A 22,456-nucleotide genomic window follows, 5' to 3' on the forward strand; every position below is an offset into this window, starting at 1 on the left:
GGGTAGGGGTCCAAGTGAGGCATGGGTACCTCGCAGATAATGGGCTCGGGAGGAAGATGATTGAGTTGAAGAACAGGCTCCTTCTTGAGACTATTAACCTTTTCCCTCTGGGCTGCTGATACCTTACATGGTCTGGTGAAGACAGGTGGGCTGGGGGAGAGAGTGATATGAATGTTCTGGGCTAGTATTTAAACATAGACCCAGGACATTCAAAGCCACCAGCTGACAGCAGGCAGATGAGTCAGCTACCTTCCTGCCAGGAGCTTTGCAGGTGAACGCGCCTGTGCATAATTAATGAGGTTCCAGTTCAGAAACTGGCGCAGGATCCTGCTATTCTGGACAACAAAAAAGGTGCTGCCAGAGTGGTCCAACACCACACTTTTATTATTATATTATTATTTAGTTTCAAAAATGGAGAACTCTGCCCAATTTGAGTATACAGGTAAATAAATAAATGTACAATGCAGTAAATTTTCAAGTCTCTGAAACATATCAGTGGTTTGCTTATCCGTCCAGATTTACTTATGGTGACCTTTGCTGGGGGCTCCTGTACATTTTCAGAATGCTGGTTAGAGGATGCTTCGTTTGCGTTATACCTTAATCTGTAATCTGGCTGCAATAGGATGGCTTGGTATTTTTGCCTATGGTATTTCCTCTGATTTAACATCTGTTTCATTGCACTGTTATGCCATTTGACGTTCGTACTTGATCCGATCTTAGTCCTATAGATGTTGATGGTTTCTGATGGATTCTATGTACCAATCAGTTGGATGTTGTACTCAAGCGTACCGCCTGACGTTCAGCTTGAGTAGTTTGTTACTGTCATGATATACACCAGTATATCATGGTGCCGATACACACACACTGATGGACACACAGCAAGACCAATCAACACACACAACACCGCAGCCAATCACCAGTTAGAGCACACTCACTATAAAGACAGGGGGCATCAGCGTTCCTGCACATTACAGCACAGGTCCTCACCATGTGCTGAGTACATAGACTGTTTCGGACAGGCATAGGTCTTTAGTTTAATCTAACATCGTGTTAACCCACAGTGAAAGTATGTTCAACAGTTTCTTACTTAATAAAATAGTGTTGCACTATTTTAAGTGTTGGTGGCCTGTATGTGTTCCACGGATCCAGAACACCCAACACGTCAGTTACCTGCATGCCGGTCATGGGTATCTTTCATCTTCCGCTGTTTTTTGAGTAATGCACCTTGTACCCCTGGGAGTACTACTGACAAGTGCTGACTGGGGAATGTTGACTGCCAAATAGTAATTCTGCATTGGTTCTGCAGTATGGTGAAGTTTGGAATGGGTATGCATATTCAGTTCACATTGTGCCACACAGCCTGTTGGTTAAAGATCTGCACGGTAGAGTTGGATTGCCCTCTCCCAGTGGAAGCAGGGTTTCTTGTGGTCTGTGGTCCTCATCATTTTTTTGATGATACAATGAATGGTCCTAACAAACCCATGACCACTGGATATGTGGTGCCCACGACATAAAATATCTGGGGTAAACAGGGTGAATTGTAGAAGCGACATGGCAGCAATCATTCCCAGGGATGGAATCTCCGAGTCACAGCACACAATGAGTTCGTTGAACCATCATTTGCCTTTTCTGTGGATAAGTACATTTCAGTCTGCAAAGTGAAAGGATGTTTGCACCTACACCAGTATCCAGTTTTGCATACAGGTTACGCCTGACCTGCATCTGTGGGCATATAATCTGGACAGTGGCGAAAGTTTCTGTTGGTACCACTGTGCCAATACATCTTTTTGATGTTTACCGTATTGAATGTTGGCTTGCTTTGTGTGTTGCTGTGCTGGTCATCGTCACTTAATAGTTTGGTTGGAGATTAGATACACAATTTTTTCTTGACGCAGTTTGTTATGTGCTCTGGCTTGTTTGCAGCTCTGGCTGTCTGGTTTTTGGGCGTGGCATCTTAAGATGTTGAACCATTTGGTCCAGCTGTTGATTTCTGTCTTGGAGCTTTCAGTTTCCTCTGCTGCAATATGCCTTGCATATACTGTCAAAAGCTGGGCATATTTCTAGGTGCGTGTACGAGGCCACACTAGCAACCAATGAACTCAGATCAGAGATCTGCTGCCTTCCAATTAAGTGTTGGAAACTGTGTGGTCATATTTTAGCTTTTTTCAGGATTTTTAATGCTATCAGGAACTTTCGATAGCTCTTTTCAAATTAATTTAGCTCTGAGTTACAGTACCCCAAGTGGTCACTGCCTTAGCTAGTCATAGGTAACTGCTTGATTGCAATGGCTGAGCTCTTTGATTTTTCCCCAATGAACTCGAAACTCTGCTCACAAAGCAGTGATTTGGGCAGGAGAATTAACCTCCAGCTTCAGAAGTTCAACTAACTGTGAAAAACAGGGTTCTTTTGGCTGTTAGGAGCTGTTAACAGATGGATTTGTTTTCCCAGTCCAGTCTTTAGTATTAACCTTCCCAGAAGTCCTACCAGGAGGTCTCCTACCCTACCTCTGTAGGGCCAGTAAGCAGCCAGAACGGAGTCTCTCCTGTCTGTTAGTTCTGCTTAAAGATATTCAGAGTACCTGCTTAAACTTTACAGCAGGTAGACTTAGAATGATTACGCGCTCACAAATTTGAACAATCTTACCAGGACCTGGTGCCTGTGAACTGACAAATGTAAATGCCACCACAGACCATAGGCTGTTCTCCCCCCCCCCTTTTTTTTAATAAGGGACAATTTAGTGTGCTCTATTCCACCTACCGTGCACATTTTTTGGGTTGTGGGGGTGAAACCCTCGTAGGCACGGGGAGAATGTGCAAACTCCACAAGGATAGTGACCCAGGGCCGGGATTGAACCCAGGTCCTCGGTGCCGCGAGACAGCAGTGCTGACCACTGTGCCACCGTGTGCCCTGACTGCTCTCCCCTTTGAGAGAGAGCTGACTGGTGGTGACAGTGTCCCAGAATGAAGGTACAGAGTGTCGGATTCGGACCGAGCTGCAGAATCACTGACACACAGTGAGACATTATACCTGTTTCATTGTCACCCTAGTTCTTTTCTTCTACTGCATGTGAAGCGGTGAGACTTGTTTGGTTCTCAGTCAAATATTCAAACATCATGCTACTACAATGTGCCGTTTCAAAAAAGTCTGTTTTGTTGGTTTCATGGCTCTTGAATGAATCATGTTGCTGATTGGTGCTTTGGGCCAAATGAGGATTATTGTCACAGTAGGTATTAATAATTACTATACAAGTTATTCCCTCTGGTACATGGACAATGGTTTGAGGTACAAATGAAGAGATTGATTTAAGATATGATACATGATGCATATTCTCCAGTTGGGTGTGTAATATTCCATGAAAATGTACTAATCACACAAGGATAGCGAAAACAATAATGTGGATTCATTCTTTGAAGATAAAACTACATACAAATAGAGTTAACTGGGAAACTGTGTGTAGTACATCAGACTCCTACTGTTTGTAAACTGAGTACAAGTCATGGGACTAACTCAACACATCCCATCGAGGTGTCGGTGATAGACAACCATCTACGGTAGGCCTTACAGGTAAATGCACCTCATATCACAACAGAGGAGAGGAATGTAGGAGGATGTGAGGAATTTGCAGAGGGCTTTATTTTGAAATATTTTCGGTGCTTTCTTGGCAGACCTGCCTAGGATTAGGACATTGTTTGAGGTTGGGAATGGTTATCAAGGTGCATCTGTGGAGAAGCCCTGAGGTTAGTTTTTTAAAAAGTGGATTAATGGAAGATGAGGAGGAGATTTATTAGAATGTCACCAAGAATAAAGATCTCCAATTCTACGCAAAGACGAGCTGGGATTATTCTCTCTGGAGTAGAGAATGTGAAAGGCAGATTTAATGCAGGTATTCAAAGTATGAAGGGTTCAATTAGAGTAAATAAACAGAAACTATCAGTAACCAAGGGACAGCACGGTAGCATTGTGGATAGCACAATTGCTTCACAACTCCAGGATCCCAGGTTTGATTCCGGCTTGGGTCACTGTCTGTGCGGAGTCTGCACATCCTCCCCGTGTGTGCATGGGTTTCCTCCGGGTGCTCCGGTTTCCTCCCACAGTCCAAAGATGTGCAGGTTAGGTGGATTGGCCATGATAGTGTCCAAAAGTGCCCTTAGTGTTGGATGGGGTTACTGGGTTATGGGGACAGGGTGGAGGTGTTGACCTTGGGTAGGGTGCTCTTTCCAAGAGCCGGTGCAGACTTGATGGGCCGAATGGCCTCCTTCTGCACTTTAAATTCCATGATAATCTATGACATAACTGTATACAGAGTCACAAAAGAAACAGAGGAGATGGAATATTTTTACGCAGTACCTTATGATTGGGATTCACTGTCTGAAAGGACGATGGAAGTAGATTCAATAGTAACTTTCAAAGGTAATTGAATAAATTCTTGAGCAACTTTAAAAGCCATCGAAAAATATGAAGTAGATGAAATACTTACCAATTTGACTTTTGTTGTGTGGATGTTATTTCTTTTTGGGGCAGATTCCATGATATTTATAACTCCAGGCTGGAAGTACACATAAATTGTCCTTAGAAATCCAATTTAAATGCAACATTGAATAGCACATTTGTTCTTTCAACATTAAAACAGTAACATGAACATCATGTGTACCAGGGAGATATCGGACACCAGTAAGAGAGAGGGGTTCATTGCATTTCGCTAGCCACTAGAGCAAAGGTTAAGCTGCTCAAAATCATAAGCTGAACTTAATTTTGGTATCTGAGAATGGAAAATCTGTGTCGTAGCAATACACTGTTTTGAGATTTGAAAGCACATAGAAGATAACCTCTTTGTCAGACACTCAAGTTCCAATACCAGCTTTGATTTAACTTTGATCAAGCTTAGTTTTACACCTTTGCAACCTATCTCATCCAATGACCATTTGTTGGACAGTCACTTCTTAACTGGGGCTGCAATTATGTCCCTACATAGGGATGAGAAGAGAAGCAGGTGGGTGCAGAATTTTGTGCCAGCGGCCAGGTTGCTAGTTTGTCGGTATCATTCTACCCCTGGGATCCCCCCCCCCGCCCCAGAAGTGGGAATAAGGGCACAAGAGCTACCTGCCTGAAAGAGGCGGACAGTCAATTAATGGAAATTATAAGACAATTATAACCAATTACAGAAGCTGACTGATGTCTTCCAGTTGGCCTGTGGACCCCCCCCCCCCCCCCCCCCACCCCCCAGTAATCAGACAGGCCAGCTTCATGGTGGCAGCCTCCTGATGGTAGACCAGGTGGCCCTCATATTCCAGGCAGACATTGAGGTTCTTCCTGCTGCCTACCTGGTTACAGCTATGGCTGCAAGTCTCCTTGTGGCAATAGTTTCAAATTTCAAGTTATTTAAAGATGCTGCGAGGCTGCCTCAAGATGGCGGCCCTGCTCTCTCCCCCTTACCTGCAATAGCAGATTACAGTTCCTCCCCATTCTGGAGTGTCTCTTATTTGCCTCTCCAGCTTTGAGAGCCTACCCACCATCCGTATTTAGACAGCGAATGTGCCCTCTGATTTGTTAATTCAGGGAAATTCACTGCCAGGTGACTGTTCCCACCAAAGTGCTGGGTTGGCCGCCCCACTCCCACCCATTTGACTCAAAGTTCCTGCCCCTGAAAATGTCACTGAATTTCAAAAGCTTTTTAAGTGACCAGCCAGGTTTCTTTTGCAGAAAAAGAATCAAAACTATAAAATAGTTTGATTTTAAATTTAATATCGAGGTAAAGGTAATATGTTACGACTGACACCATATTACGGAAACTGGCTGATGAATGCCAGGCAAACAAATGAGGCAGAATTAATGCTCATCAATCTGTATGCTGGCCATGTGAATGAATTGTCATATTTTCAAGTACCAATATTGTTCAAATTTATCTTTTTAAATGGGACTCTCTTTGGAGTAATAATAGGCCTTAAATGGGTTCCAAAGTCAGATCAATAAAAATAATACCAAGTAAAGGGAAGCGAAAGATAAACCACATTCAAATACAGATGAACTTCATAACACAGGAAACTTTCTGAAATATATCATCTTAAAAATAAGTACGTTTTGTGTGTATGTGAACCTGAGGCACTGAAATTAATGCTATCGCTGATTGGTGCTTTGGGCCAGACGAGATTTTTTCTGACAGAAGGGATTAATTATTACCATATAAATTATTCACTGTGGTACATAGGCACTGGTTTATTGATCTCTGGTTCGAGGTAATAATATAATAATAATAATCGCTTATTGTCACAAGTAGGCTTCAATGAAGTTACTGTGAAAAGCCCCTAGTAGCCACATTCTGACGCCTGTTCGGGGAGGCCGGTACGGGAATAAAGAGATAAATTTAAGATCTGTTACATGGCGTATAACCTCCAGTGACGTGTAATACTATCCCTGCCAACATTAATTGCGATATTTGTGAATGTAATTATAGTTACTCTGTTCCATGTTTTAGCTTCCACACTACCATTCCATGAAAATAATCCATTCAATGTTTTGAGGGCCATTTGGACAGATGGTGGGATTGAGATGTGAATTGTTCAGAATGAATGTGTGAGCCAGGAGTACCTGGCTGATGGGTATGAGACAGTGCACAGCATAAACAATGTTTGGAAGCTAATTTGAACATTAATATTGTTATTAACAATAAAATACTGCACCAACAGAAATTATATTTTTCCACTGTTAGAAAAAACAAAGGTAGTTTTAAGGAATTTATGTTTGTATTGGTAAACATTAGAAATAAGGTAGTTTTAGGTAGGTTTAATTTAATATTTTGGGACCTGGAAGGGACTTATAACTAGATTCATGCTGGGCAAGGGTATTTGTGCATGTTTTTACATCAGTTTAAACTGGGATTCTATTGTGATGTAGAGAGTTACGACAAGAAGAAAATATATAGTTACTTAAAAACCTTGTAAGGGGAAAACAAACTTTCCTTTGTTCTTTTAGCTGGAAGCTACACCAGTTGGTGACAGGCAGCTAGAAAGGGAACATCACTCTCAGCTTTGGAGTATTGGTTAAGAAAGCCAATGCCAGAAATCTAAAGGACAGCTAGTTAAGGAATCCAGAAAAATGAGAAGTTTCCAGGTGGTCTGAGGTTAAAGGTAAGAGAACAGAGCACTGTTCAGTAAAGAGAGACAGAGCTCAGAGGAGAGCTGAGACACCAGAAAGGCATCTCAGGGGCTGGTTCAGCACAGGGCTAAATCGTTGGCTTTGAAAGCAGACCAAGGCAGGCGAGCAGCACGGTTCAATTCCCGTAACAGCCTCCACGAACAGGCGCCGGAATGTGGCGACTCGGGGCTTTTCACAGTAACTTCATTGAAGCTGACTTGTGACAATAAGCGATTTTCATTCATTTCAAGTGATTTTCAGGTTTGTGGAATGTGAATTTAAATATCTGTGGGAATTTGAGGCTGGACCTCACATGTGTGCAGTCAAGACAAATAAATCCCAAAAGGGGTTGGTGTAAAACCTGAAGTGGATTCATTAGTAGAAGTGTAGCAGAAGCTCTGTTCAAAAGAGTCCTTTGGAAAACTTGGGAGTGTATTTCAGAATGCAACCTACTAATGGAAAGCATGAATATTAGAGTAGGTTTTAAAGCATATTTTAGGAGTGGAGTTTGGAAACTCTCACATGCCAATCATCTGGGCGAATTCTGAGGAAGAAATCCACAGAGACTAACTTGGGTTCAGAGTGGAGTGTGTGTTTAACCAGACCCAACATGTGCGATTTAAAAACAAGGCTTTGTATGTTAATGACGCTATTGTAGCTTCAAGTATACGGTGTTAATCTTAAAACCTGTGTACAACTGTCAACCTAAGGGGGGAGTAAAGGAGTAATGTATTATAATCCAATTTTCCATGCTCAATAAATGTTTTTGTTTGTTGTTAAAACTTATTAGCAGTCCTTTGACTCTGTTCCTCCATGTTTGAGTGAAAAAGAGTTACGGCCTTTTGAGTCAAGGTTCCATTCTGAGATCTTCCTGTCCAGTTATAACATCAACTGGGATCGTAACACTACTCATCAAAATACTCATTAACATAATCCAAATTATATTGCAGAATGATCTTTGTTGGCCAGTCTGACAGATTCTCGAAGAGCAAAATCCATTCAATTATTTTCACCAGACATTATTCAAAAACTGAGAAACTACTCTTCATTCCAATTATCTTCTTTCTTCTCTTGAAGACGGGGATTCTTGCTGGGATGCGGTAGCAACTTGTCAAGCCCCAGATACGCTGCACAAGCTCTTTCAGGTGGCCATTCCGGGATAGGGGTTTGTGCTTAGCTGGTAAGTTTTAGCAGGTTACTTATCTGAACTGATCACTGGACATTCACCCGCACACTTCCATAAGGAGGGCAAGAGACATCAAACAAAGATGGGTCCTTGGCTGAATCCCCCCCCATGATCACCCCAAATGCAACTCCGCCCCAACAACCCCTCACCCTGCCCCCTCTCCCAGTTCAATGGTAATGAGGTCAACCACAGTGTTCCAACTATACGCGGGAGGGCTGGTATTCTGAAATAAAAACAGAAAATGTTGTATAAACTGGATAGGGTGGCTGCATCTGTGGAAAAAGAAACAAGAGTTAACTTTTCGAGTCCATGGACCCTTCTACAGAACTGTAGAACTCAAAACGTTAACAGTGTTCCAACTGCTGCTGGAAATTGGATCTGAAACCGTTATGGACAATAGGTTGTATCATCATCCAATAAGTCATCTGGGCAAAACAGATCAACTTTAATGCTCCGGGGAAGGATCTCTAAGGCCAGAACAGTATTGACCTTGTACACAATACCTACCAGAGATTTGTAATTATAATTAGGCCCATTTTTCACTGGTGCTGAGAAAGTTTTTTTTTTAAAATTTAGAGTACCCAATTATTTTTTCCAATTAAGGGGCAATTTAGCGTGGCCAATCCACCTATCCTGCACATCTTTGGGTTGTGGGGGTGCAGACACGGGGAGAATGTGCAAACTCCACACGGACAGTGACCCAGGGCCGGGATTCGAACCCAGGTCCTCAGTGCTGGTGCTGAGAAAGTTAAGGGATGATAGCGTGAAAACAATTATCATTGGTGGGGAGACAGTATTGAGAAGTCACAAATTTGACAATCAAAATGGGATTGAAAGAGAAGGTTTACTTACACTGACTAAATTTAGAGTGTAAAATCAGAATCATGTATTGCTTCACCAAAAACCAAGGCTATTGACCCTCTCAAATCTGTTTCTGCATATTTCTTTGCATACACCAATTAATCTCATCTTCTTGCATGACTTACTCCTCAGTCTTTAATACTCCTCTTCTTCAACAAATTATTTAATTCTTTAATACTTACCGAGTGAAAAACTAGGCTCAGAAGCATCTTGATTTTAGGCCTAAGCAGCTTCCCCAACACTTGAAAATAGCATCAGAGATGAGTCCGCATAATGGGAAGTGTGGCAGATGCTCTCTTGGTGAAGAAGCTTGTGCGCACTTAGACAACTTTTGACAGCATGAAGAAACAAGATCATGATATCAATAAATGGCATGAAATGCCCACGACCATCTTTACTTACAAAGGACGCAACTTTCCGGCCTCATTATGCTTGCGCTCAAGCGAAATGAAGCCAGTGAATAGCGGGAGAGGCCAACAGCGAGAAAATGCCAGGCGCCAAACAGTTTGCGATGCAACCGGCCTGCTCCCGCAGGTGAAATCGGGACCTCGCCGCAGCTTGGCGAGAAACCAATTATCACCATGTAATCCCAATTTCCATACAATCAACAGAAGCCACCCCAAATCCAACAGCCTCCTGACATTCAGCAGCCTCCCCAGCAAGTGCTCACCTTGGCACCAGAGTACTTCTTTTGAAAAACATGAACCTGGCAGAAGGGATTCCATGGGGAGCCCGGGGACGCTGGGCTTGGCACCCCAGTGCTCGTTGGGGCTAACGGACCCTAGGCTGGGGGTGGGGGATCCTCCGCAGGGGTGAACCGCCATGGGGGGGGGCACTTGTGGGGCAACCGCTCGCGGCACCACCGTTTTCACAGTAACGTCATTGCAGTCTTAATGTAAGCCTACTTGTGACACTAATAATGATGATAATTATTATTATGCCAACTCCTGGATTGTTCACCCGTTCCGGGCACAACCCTTGTCCCTGTCTGTCTGCCCCAACTACTATCCATAACTCCCACTGACTACCCGTGCGGCTGAAGGCTACTGCTGATTGGGAATTGGCAATTGTGGTTAAGTGAGCACTTCACACATCCCAAGTGGATTCCCTTGGATGGGCGGGCCATGTAGCATATGGGAGTCATTGCCAGAATCCCAATCACACCTTGATGCCTGGACACTGTGCCGAAACACTACGGGAGACAATACCACACATGCAGCAACCAACATCTGAACATACAGGAGATAGGACACAGATCTGGGGACATGTCCACGGCTGGAGGATGGGTAAGTGCCACGGGGAGGGGCGGATGCCGGGGGAGATGGGCAAAGGGTTCGGAGGTCAGCCTGCATTGCAGAGGAAAGTGACAGATGCATCATAATGGTTGTGCACAAAGGTGTTTAATATGTTTTACAATCCCCAACTCCCCGAGGGGTGGAACTCGGGGGAACTGGTGGCCACCATTGCCAATCCATGGGATGGGTCTGGGTTGGCACTCAGCCACCCCTCCCCCTGGTCATCACCCAAAGGGGGTTCACCTTGGGATGGAGGGGCAACTGGTTCAAGTCCTGGCTGCCCCTGCATCATCTGGCTCTGCCAGCCCTGGCAGTTCCCCATGGTCTGTACCATAGGGTCAATGCCCTCGATGCGGATTCCACACCTTTGGGGCGGCCTGATGCCGGAGTGGTTCACGCCACTCCTCAGCGCCGGAGTGGCCAGCCCCGCCGGTCCGCGGAGAATCCCGCCCGTAGTCTCAGCGCGGCAACCATTTTCAGCAACCGACTGAAACCTCCGTTTCATGTAAGAGATGCGGCAATCGACATTTGCCACGACAGTGTCCAGCGCTTGATAAGCAATGCTCCAAATGTAAAGGCAAAAACCATTTCACTAAGCAATGTTTCACCAGTAAAAAAGTGGAACAAACAAAATCATTGATGAAGTATGCCTCAGAGACACGTTCTTCGTCGACATAATCTCTAGCGAGGACAAGGATAGTCAATACATGCAAAATGACAATATTGCAATGACAATTTGTAGCAACAGTGAAGTTAATGCAAAATCTCCAAAAGACAAATGGATAGTTCAATTCATGAATAATGACACATTAATTAACTTCAAACTCGACACCGGAGTGAGAGCCAACCTTATCGGTTTGTCAGATTTAAATGTGCTGAGAATTAAACTGCAAATGTTAAAATAAGGCAGTACTACTAAAAGATTACAACGGAAATTATATTACTATGCTAGGAGCTTGTGAGCTCGATGTAAATGTGAAGAACAAAGTTCCCACAGTAAAGTTTTCCATTGTAGAGGCGATATGTGAATCTCTGCTGGGAGTGGAAGCATGCGAGGCACTTGAGCTATTTCAGCGGGTTTACAGTGCAGACTCTGCTGTACCCAGACAAAATACATCGTAGATTCCACACTGAAGGAATTTCCGAGGATTTTTCGAGGCTTTGGCACTCTACGTTTCACGTACAAAATCCAGTTAAAAGAGAACGCGCAACCAATAATACATACACCAAGACGTGTACCAGCTCCATTGAAACATAGATTGAAGGATGAGTTAGAAAGGATGATGACTCTAGGCATAGTTTAAACATATAGAAGAACCTACAGATTGGGTAAATTCTATGGTCTGTGTCAAGAAGAGGAACAACGACTTACGAATCTGTATGGAACCCAAGGATCTGAACCTCAAGTGAATGGGCTAGGGTCTGGCAGATGAAATACAATGTTGACAAATGTGAGGTTATCCATTTTGGTAAGAATAACGGCAAAAGGGATTATTATTTAAATGATAAAAAATTAAAACATGCTGCTGTGCAGAGAGACCTGGGTGTGCTAGTGCATGAGTCGCAGAAAGTTGGTTTTCAGGTGCAACAGGTGATTAAGAAGGCAAATGGAATTTTGTCCTTCATTGCTAGAGGGATGGAGTTTAAGACTAGGGCGGTTATGCTGCAATTGTATAAGGTGTTAGTGAGGCCACACCTGGAGTATTGTGTTCAGTTTTGGTCTCCTTACTTGAGAAAGGACGTACTGGCACTGGAGGGTGTGCAGAGGAGATTCACTAGGTTAATCCCAGAGCTGAAGGGGTTGGATTACGAGGAGAGGTTGAGTAGACTGGGACTGTACTCATTGGAATTTAGAAGGATGAGGGGGGATCTTATAGAAACATATAAGATTATGAAGGGAATAGATAGGATAGATGCGGGCAGGTTGTTTCCACTGGCGGGTGAAAGCAGAACTAGGGGGCATAGCCTCAAAATAAGGGGAAGTAGATTTAGGACTGAGTTTAGGAGGAACTTCTTCACCCAAAGGGTTGTGAATCTATGGAATTCCTTGCCCAGTGAAGCAGTAGAGGCTCCTTCATTAAATGTTTTTAAGATAAAGATAGATAGTTTTTTGAAGAATAAAGGGATTAAGGGTTATGGTGTTCGGGCCGGAAAGTGGAGCTGAGTCCACAAAAGATCAGCCATGATCTCATTGAATGGCGGAGCAGGCTCGAGGGGCCAGATGGCCTACTCCTGCTCCTAGTTCTTATGTTCAACATTAAAAGAGAATTTATCCGTTACCAAAGAAGGAAGAAATAACATGCGAGATGGCAGGAGCAACATATTTCAGTAAGTTAGATGCTTCACAAGGCTTCTGGCAGCTGAAATTAGACAAAGAAAGCACAAAGGTTTGCACTTTTAACATACATTTTGCATGATATTGTTGCTCAAGGATGCCATTTGGCATAACTTCAGCATCAGAAATTTTCTATCATGACATGGAGCACATAGTTGAAGGGATTCCAAGAGTCAAGAGTTTATGTTGATGACACAATCGTCTGGGGATCAACACTAGAAGAACGTGATAAAAGGCTTCTCAGGATGTTGAAGAGCATTAAGAAGAATGGCTTAAAGCTGAACAAAGCCAAATGTCAATTTGGTGTTTGCAGTATTACGCTCCTGGGAGACCGGAGTTCTCTGAGAAAGGTATACAGTCGGATCAAGACAAAATAAAGGCTATCTTGAATATGCCACGTCCCAATGACAAGAAAGGTATACTGAGGATTTTGGGAGTGATAAATTTTGTTGGCAAATTTATACCTAACCTTGCAGCGCAAACTTCATACCTCAAAGAAACAATCAAGAAGGACGCAATATTCCAATGGTCTACTAGACATGAACAGGAATGGCAAGAATTACAACAAGCATTGACTACAGCGCCAGTCCTGATGTTTTTCGACAAGTCGTTTCAAAGGATGGGTTGAGAGCAGTCTTAATACATTAAGATGTGGAAGAAAACTGGCTTCCAGTAGCATATGCACCGGATCAATGTCAGATATGGAATGCAGGCATGCGTAAATTGAAAAGGAATGCCTAGGTTAATTAATGGTCTTACTAAGTTCCACGACTATGTATATACCGACCACAGACCACTGGTAGCAAAAATCTGAACAAGATGTCCCCTAGGATCCAACGCATGACAATGAAGCTACAATGATATGATTTTGAGCCAATATATACACCAGGCAAGCATCTAATCGTACCCGATGCACCATCTCAAGCCACAGGCATGGAAGGGATACATCAGATGGAGGAGGATGTTCAAGTTCATGTAGATATGGTCACTGAATCACTTCTGAATCACTTCCTGCATCTGATGACCAATCAAGATTGATTAAACAAGAAACAATCAAAGACACAGACTTGCAAAAGATGATAAAAAATCTCCATGAGAGATGATCTATAGGTTCCTGCTCTGGCTATTCAATGTGAGGGCAGAATTAAGTGAGGCAAATGTTTTTTTGCTTTGACAACAAAGGATTGTAATTCCACAGATGATTCTTCAAAAATGTCATGCAGGGCAATATCAACTGCGATATTGAAGCAATGGTAAAAAACTGCCCACAGTGTAGGGAGGTGAACAGCTGCACACAGTGCAGGAAGCTAAAAACCTGCATACGGTGTAGGAAGCTTCAGTTCAAACTGCCGACAGATTCAGTTACTCCAGGTTTAGAGAGGAAACCGATCTTTCAAAAAAGGAGGCAAAGGAGATTTGATGACAAATCCGCGAGAAGACTCCAACCATTGCAACCAGATGGCACAGTCAGACTGGAAGATTCCACTGGAACGGATGGTTAAAGTATGCTAAGATACTGTGACAGGCAGGTCCTCACTTGGATCTGATCATCACTGATGACAGAACAGTCTTATGGAGGAACAGAAGAGCCTAGCTCAAGGTTCAGCAACCTTTTGTACGAGAACCACAAGAAGACATGGTGACCACTCCAAAACAGTTGAAAAAGAATCAGTTCAGCATACAGAGCCAGAACAAAGTCAGGATACTCAAAGTCAAGAAGAAAACAAGAAATATCATCAACAACAACAAATGAACACGAAACACAGTCACAGGTTCAGCCACTACTCAGATCAACAAAGCAGAGACGGAAACCTGTTGAACTATAAATAGTTAAATGTCACGTATAATTATGCATATCATATTGTACTGTTAAACAAAGTCCTGAATGTAAATAATTACATTTCCAAAGGAAAGGGGATGTAATAATATTCATAAGCTATCTTGACAATGATGTAAATGACCTCCGACCAGTAGGTGGCAGTGTAAGTCTACCATGTGACTCTGTACCTCGAGGAGTTGGGAGTTAGTCGTGTTAGTGGATAGTCGTACTTGCAGTAGCTCTAGGATAATTTATCAGTATTAGTAGTTTGTAATATATTTATTATAGTTATCTTTACCACACATTTATTTCATAATAAAATACTAACTAGTCAAGAACTAGAGGTTCTTCTGTGCATTATTCACACCGACCAGTGCACAAGAACATTACACCTCCCATCTTCCACCCAGAACTCTCCAACTCTTACTCAATCCTGTTCATCTATCAACCCTGCACTCAATTTTACAGCTCACTTTATTTTCCAACCCCTCCATGGCCTCGCCCATTCCCAATCTGTGAAGTCGCCCTTTAGCCTGACAAACCTGTGAGATAGTTGCACTTTTTCAATTCTGGCCTCTTGCGCATCCCCAATTTTCATTGGACTGCCTTCAGCTGCTTAGGCTCTGAGCTCCAGAATTCCTTTCCTCAACCTCACTACCTTTCTATGTCGCTGTCCACCTTCAGAGCCTCCCTGAAACCTACTTTAATCAGCTGTCCTAATATCTCATTACTTAATTTGATGTCACGTTTTCATTTGCTGTGAAGCAACTTTACAATGTTTCACTGTGCTAAAGGAGTTATATGATGACAAGTTGTTGTTTCATGGTCTTGTCAACCAATAGTCACAATCTGCAACCTTTTCATAACCTTTAATCATGTATCTGAAGCCACCTTCTTGGCTCCAGTGAAATGAAATATGAATGATGTGAGTGTGCAATTTAAATGGCTGTAAAAAAGTTCCCTCCCCATTCACGCTGGCAGAAAACCACACTACAGACTTCACTGTCCTTCATACAGTTAGGTAACATCGGTGCCATATTTTTCTAAGTCCTGCCCATTTATGTTGCAGTAAATAATGAGACACCAATCCAAACTTCTGTAAATTACCATTCACCAAAGCTTTTCAGTTGTTGAAAATCGATTTTGTCCCAAAGTTTAACTTTCCATCTTCCAACCACTCCTTTATCTATATGGCTACACACCTGTGTGTATGTGCTACCTTTGTCATTAATCTGCAACTTAAGCACCCTTTCAAACGTTTCTTTCTAAATCTATGTCAGACACATTGTGCACCTACATCCTTCTGTTCAGAAATCTATGCTGACTGTCCCTGATTCACTCTTATTTCGCCAAGGGTTTAGTAATTTTTTCCTGTATTAGTACTGTCGTAATTTTGACGCAATCACTGCCATTCTCTTCATCTCCACCCTTGCCTTGATTATCTTCTCACTCTATTATCATGCCCATCATAGAGTGTTCCTTTGCTCTTCTGTATTTTTACTAATTTTCTCTAACTCTTAAAACTTTTAACACGCATCTTTCTTGAAATTTTTAACATGCATCTTTCTTTATTCAGCATTTGTCCTAGTTTTCTTTCACCCTGTAAGTTTCAAATTGGACATAAAACCACAGAACCCCAGACTTTAGTATTTTCATCCTCTCTTATTAAAATGTACTTGGTTTGCATTTGTTCCACCTCTTGTTGAAATATTTCCAGCTGCTGATTTGTGGCTCTATTTACCATTTTGCTTTCTACTTTATCTAGCCGATCTTGTTTATTACTATTATTTGCTCTATTGCAGTCACATATTCCTGCCCTCAGTCTTCCTTTTTCTAGTAAGAAGTCTTACAACACCAGGTTAAAGTCCAATAGGTTTGTTTCGATGTCACTAGCTTTCGGAGCGCTACTCCTTCCTCAGGTGAATGAAGAGGTATGTTCCAGAAACATATATATAGACAGATTTAAAGATGCCAGACAATGTTTCTGGAACATACCTCTTCATTCACCTGAGGAAGGAGCAGTGCTCCGAAAGCTAGTGATATCGAAACAAACCTGTTGGACTTTAACCTGGTGTTGTAAGACTTCTTACTGTGCTCACCCCAGTCCAACGCCGGCATCTCCACATCATTCCTTTTTCTAGTCTTACACTGAATCTGATGATATTACAGTCGTTGTGTCCTCAATACTGCCCAACTTTTAAATTGTCTGCTTGCTCTGAAGCTGGTCAAGTAGTGAATCTTAAATAAAAGCAAAATACTGCAGATGCTGGAGAACTAAAATAAAAACAGAAAGTTCAGAAAAGTCCCAGCAGGTCTGATAGCATCGGTGGAGAGAGAAACAGATCGTCAGGTCCCACCAAAAGTCAACTGACCTTTGGCTGGGCTGCCAAATATCCCACGGTGGGTTCTTCCATGACGGGGCTCGAAGATCCCGGACAATGTTTCAAGTTCAATATGATTCCTCTTCAGACCTGCTGAGTTTTTCCAGCACTTCCTCTTTTTATTTCAGATAGTGAGTCTTGTTGGGGTAACAGCATATGAACCTGACAGTTCGGACACATTGGCAAACAAATCTCATCACTTTTACCACAGATATATCTGTGCTAGAATTCTCTGCCAAAATCGCCGTTGTAGCAGAGTCCTTAAACTCTTTTCCAAGTGAATTGTCGTGAAAAAGCACAATAATAAAGGCAGGAATAATACTCGCGGATTGGACACGATTTTTCAATCCCGCCGCGGCCTGTGGACCCCCCACTGCACCAAACCTACCTCTTTGGGGGTCATTGAGCTGTCCCCCCCCCCCGCCCCTCCCCTAACCCACCTCTTAAGGGCAAGGCATCCCCAGGCCTGTTCTTTGGGCAGTCTGCCACCTGGGCACATTGGAAGTGGATGGTGGCACTGCTACAGTGCCAGACTGGCAGTGCCAAGGTGCCTGGGTGGTACTGCTGAGGTGTACTGCCAAGATGGTAGTGTCAAGGTTCCCAGGTGCCAGGTGCCAGCGGGAGTGTCAAGGGTACAACCTACCCAGAGCCGGACCACCCAGGGCTCTCTATTGGCCTGAAAGACCCCTCCGCCTCCCCAGCTGCCATTACATCTGGTCCACGTTTGTGGAGACCAGTGCTAAACGGCCCCCTAGCGCATCTCCCAGGCAAGGCTGTTGGTTCCCGGGTGCAGGGAATATCCGGCGAGGGCATGTTTAAATGAGCCTGATAACTCACCTAAATATGCTAATCTGGATCTTGCTCAGTGAGGGCGAGATCCAGATTGCGACGTCTCACAAAATTTCGTTAACACTCGCGGGACATTTCAGGCGTCGCAAACCTTGCGAGGGGCCTCTTGTGAGATTCAATGGCCTCGTTGTGTCACCAAGTCAGGCGCGATGAGGCCATTCAATCGCGCCCAGGATCTCAGGTTGATAAGCCCATAATAAAGATTACAGATTTCTAGATTTTATCGCAGCAGGTGTAGAATATGAAAAACAGAAGATAAAGATAAGCCTGTATAAAAGCTTATTCACGCCTCAGTTATAGAACTATGTGGTATTGGGGTCCACAGTATACAAAGGACATTGAAGCTTGAAGGGTAACAGCACAGATTCACTCGCATGTTTCCTAATATTCAGAATACCAATATGAAGAGCTGAATAAAGGGGGGGGGGGGCTGCATTCTCTGTCCCGCCAGCCCCATTTTCTGGCGCGGCGCGGAGCTCCCCGCCGGCAGCGGGATCTTCCTTTCCAGCAGCCGGCCAATGGGACTTCCCATTGCGGCCATCCCACACCGGTGGGTGCGCTGCCGGTTAAGGGGAGCATCCCACAGGGGGTCATTTCATTGGAGAAAAATGCAGACTATGGGGTAAGAGGTTCAAAATTATGGATGGATAGGACAGGGTAGATGAAAGCAGTCATGAGGGCTCTCAAAAAAGGGCCAATAATACAAAAATTAATTGTAAGAGATTTAGAATGGAGATGTCTTTGCACAGAAAATTGTGAGGTTGGGGTTTCACTTCCAGGATCCATAGTTGAGGATGCAGGTTTGCCAACATTCAGGATATGATAGGTAAATAAGAGAATACGAGAGACGAAGAGATGTGGGAATAGTTGGATAAACATCTTTGAACTATTTGCTTGAAAGGAGGGTAAATGCCAACATAGGGGGCGCGATTCTCCGCTCCCGCGACTAAGTGCCCACTCCGTCGTGAACGACCGATCTCGACCGATTCAGGGCCCGAAAATGGGCTAGAATCGGGGCCGCGAGAAACTCGGGGGGGCGTGTCGCTAAAGCAGCATCGTCAGCACGCGCCGGGCATTGGCGTCGCATAAAAGCGGCGCCGCATCATCCGTCGCCTAACTGGCGTCACCCGCGCATGCATGGTTGCCGTCCTCCCCAAGGCCACCGCCCCGCAAGAAGATGTCGGATGGATCTTGCGGGGCACGGAGGAAAGGAGGTCCTGCTTCAGAGAGGCCGGCCCGCTGATCGGTGGACACCGATCGCGGGCCAGACCCCTTTTGAGTGCAACCCCGGTGAAAGAACCCCCCTCTCCCCCCCACATGCCGCCCCCCCCCCAGCGTTCCCACGCTGTTCCCGCCGGCAGCGACCAGGTGTGGATGGCGCCGGCGGGAAGCCGTCGTTTTGGGCAGGCCGCTCGGCCCATCCGGGCCGGAGAATAGCGGGTGTAGTGGAGAATCGCCATTTTGGATGTCCCGGGCGATTCTCCGACGTGCGCCACGCAGAACTAGACGGGGCGGTTCTCACCGTTTGGGTGCATCGCGGGGAGGGCGTCGGACCGGCGTCGCGGGGAAAAATGGCGCGCCAGCCGATTCTCCAAACCGGCGCCGGGGGGGGGGGGGGGGGGGGGGGGGGGGGGGGGGAGAATCGCGCCCAGGGTGCTTGGGTTGAATGTTTCCATATTATCACTTGTATGTATTCTGTGAATGTGCAGAAAGAAAACCTTGGCTGGAGTTCAATGGGTGGAATGGCCTATTTCCACCTGTGGCATTCTATTATTCTGTTAATATTCATAGTAACAATTATGAAGCACTTCTGCTTTGTGGTTGTATGGTACATTTTCTGTTTAGTTTCTGCTTACAAAGCTCTTACTGATATGATACAACTGAAATCAAAGTTTCTGTATGCAGTTATATGAGGCATGAAATGTAGTATTGCAATCCATTGTGCAATGTAGCTAACATGTTTGAAAGGAATAAAACAGAGAAAGGTCATCTACTAATGCACAATGCAATATGAATTTTATTTTGACCATCTGTCCATTTTTAGTAAGCATGCAAACTACTGCACTAAATTACAGATTTATCTACAACAGAGCCTAAGTCACAGATTTATCTGGATATATCACTTATATTTTCTGTCAATCAATAAAAGCTCTAGCTTTCAGCAGCTTACATTGTTACCTCCAGGGACAGCTCTATGTTTTTCTGCCAGCGCATTCAGCCTGTTAATCTGGTGACTCTTGATCCATTACCACCCATTGGGCAATGTAACCTATTTAGCTCTGGATAAAAGCTGTTTTAATGCTTTCAGTTTTTTTGGCCTGAAACTAGGTAGCACTGTATTAAGGACATGACCCTCAGTACCTTTATTCAGTTCTGTGAATAACCACAGAGGAAACCATATTGATCTGAGAACATGGTGATGTCTATATTTTCTGTTCCTTTGTGTTATCGCTGTTCCTGGGATTTGGACTGTAAGGTTAACAGATGCTTAGTTTTATGCAGAGTCGTGACCAGTATATGCTTACCAATGTATGTGAGGTTCAAAGTGAGTTTTTAAAAAAATCAACTCATTGATTAATCTCTTATTCATTCTTAGTTCAGGTAATGGGGCTGATTTTTACCTTCAGATATAAATCTGTCCTAATTTAATTTGCAATGAATCTCAGATGCAATTAGCATTTAATTCTCGGATCATTTGTATAATTATTTGTAATTCCCAATGCAAGTGGAGAAGGCTCCAGAGATGGTACGAGTAAAAATTCTGGGCCGAATTTTCACTACTGAGGTAGATAGCGCGAGTCAGGATATTTCTGAACCTCCCACCCTGGAAGTAAATCCTAGGCAGCACTAATGGGGCGAGTGCCAAGGTGGGCTGGAGAGTTGTTGGAAGAAAAGAGCACGAATGACAGAGTGAGGCGAGTTTGGACTTTTTGGGCGGAGACGGATTGACATCCAAGGGAAGAATGGAAAAGGGGGATTGAGTTATAGACTTTGGGAGGCACAAAGAGGGGATACAATTTTTTGGAAGGTACCCCTGATGCATACAAGGTACCCCCTCCCCACTGGAAGAGGTAACCGCCTCCGCAACCGCCCCCCCCCCCACCCCGCCCACCTCCTTCCAACCTTTGGAAATAAATCGGGGTGGGACATCTACATCTGGACCCTGTCCATCATTTTTAATGGTCCCATGGTCCACGGAGACTTCCCAACTCCGTAAAAATCCGGTCCTATGTGTAAGTGAAATTTAAAGGGAAAATTAAAGGCCAGTGTCACAATGGACAAAATTTCAGAATATGGAGAACTTTAAAGATCAACTTAACATAAAGCAAACTTTGTCAGAGCTGAAGGAACAGGCAATTAAGATGTGGCGGGAAAAAAATTAATGAACAGTAGATGCAGAAAAATGAGTCAACAGACAAGCGTCAGAAGAGCTCAGCAGATAACCCTCAGTTTGATGGTTGGTGAAATTGAAGTTTTGCAGCAAGTGATGCTTGCAGAGAGGATTGCCTTCCGTGCTTCCCCGCAGCACCATCGTATGGATCAACACTAGTGCACCTGTAAGAAGATGCCACTTAATTTCAGACCAGAGCTGACAGTTATGATCCTCGGACATGCACAAATCATTACAAGCTACACTGAACGCAAATCCCAAGAAGACAGTTCTCCAGTTCATTTCTGATCAAGTTTACTGAAATAGCTGATGGCGTCTTGCTGGACATGGCCAAAGATGTAACTTGCTCATCATCTGTCATGAAGTAACACATCAAGCATAGGATGCTATGTGGAGTTGGCGGTGGAGTGATATTGTCACCAGCCTAGAGACCCACGGTAATGCTCTGGAGATCTGGATTCGAATCCCACCATGGCAGATGATGAAATTTGAATTCAATAAAAATCTGGAATTAAACATCTATTGTCATTTGTTATAAAAACCCATCTGGTTCACTAATCTGCCTTCCTGACCTGGTCTGGCCTACAGACTCCAGACCCCACAGCAATGTGGTTTACTCTTAAATGTACTCCACTCATTCAAGGGCAATTAGGGATGGGCAATAAATGTCCCTAAGTGCCAGCCAGCGACACCCCTATCCCATGAATGAACAGGAAAAAATGCGATTGTTGTTTGTCTGATAATCATTTGAGCATAAGAATTGGTCAACAATTTCATCATGACATCACTGGGATATTGATGACGTAGCTCTCTTCTGAGTGCTGAGCATAATTTGTGTCAAAGAAAGGTTATTTTTAACCAATCTTTGCAGATGCAAAGCGAGGAGGACATGAAAGCCTCTTCAGGCAGCCTGACTTAAATGCAATCCCTCCCTTAGGCCACTCACCTTTCTATGAACATTCGCGATCCCCACTGACCAACCCAATAACGAGAGTATGGACCAAAAATCAATCAATACAACTGGAATAAAAGACCCATGAATATCTAAATAGCACTGTATGGAAACGAAACACAGAAAGAAAGTGATAGGAAGAGCCTTTTAAAGCTCTAAAATACATCTTTGAGAAATCTGTATATTTTTTAAGGCATTCCTGTTTGGGGCCTTTGCAGGGCCTTTTTCCCACCAGATGTCTTGTCCATGGGTGAGC

At 43.9% G+C, this 22,456-nt stretch overlaps 1 protein-coding gene across 3 annotated transcripts in view; it reads right to left on the reverse strand.

Moving 5' to 3' along the window:
* The window catches only part of rgs11 (regulator of G protein signaling 11), a 196,172-nt gene that overhangs the window by 61,148 nt on the left and 112,568 nt on the right, over window positions 1-22,456 (reverse strand). For all 3 annotated transcript variants that reach the window (XM_072481296.1, XM_072481297.1, XM_072481295.1), the window contains exon 9: window positions 4,478-4,546. In XM_072481296.1, coding sequence (XP_072337397.1) covers window positions 4,478-4,546 — 69 coding nt within the window. The remainder of the gene's footprint in view (window positions 1-4,477; window positions 4,547-22,456) is intronic.

The sequence above is a fragment of the Scyliorhinus torazame genome, chromosome 17, assembly GCF_047496885.1.
Source record: "Scyliorhinus torazame isolate Kashiwa2021f chromosome 17, sScyTor2.1, whole genome shotgun sequence".
NCBI lineage: Eukaryota > Metazoa > Chordata > Chondrichthyes > Carcharhiniformes > Scyliorhinidae > Scyliorhinus > Scyliorhinus torazame.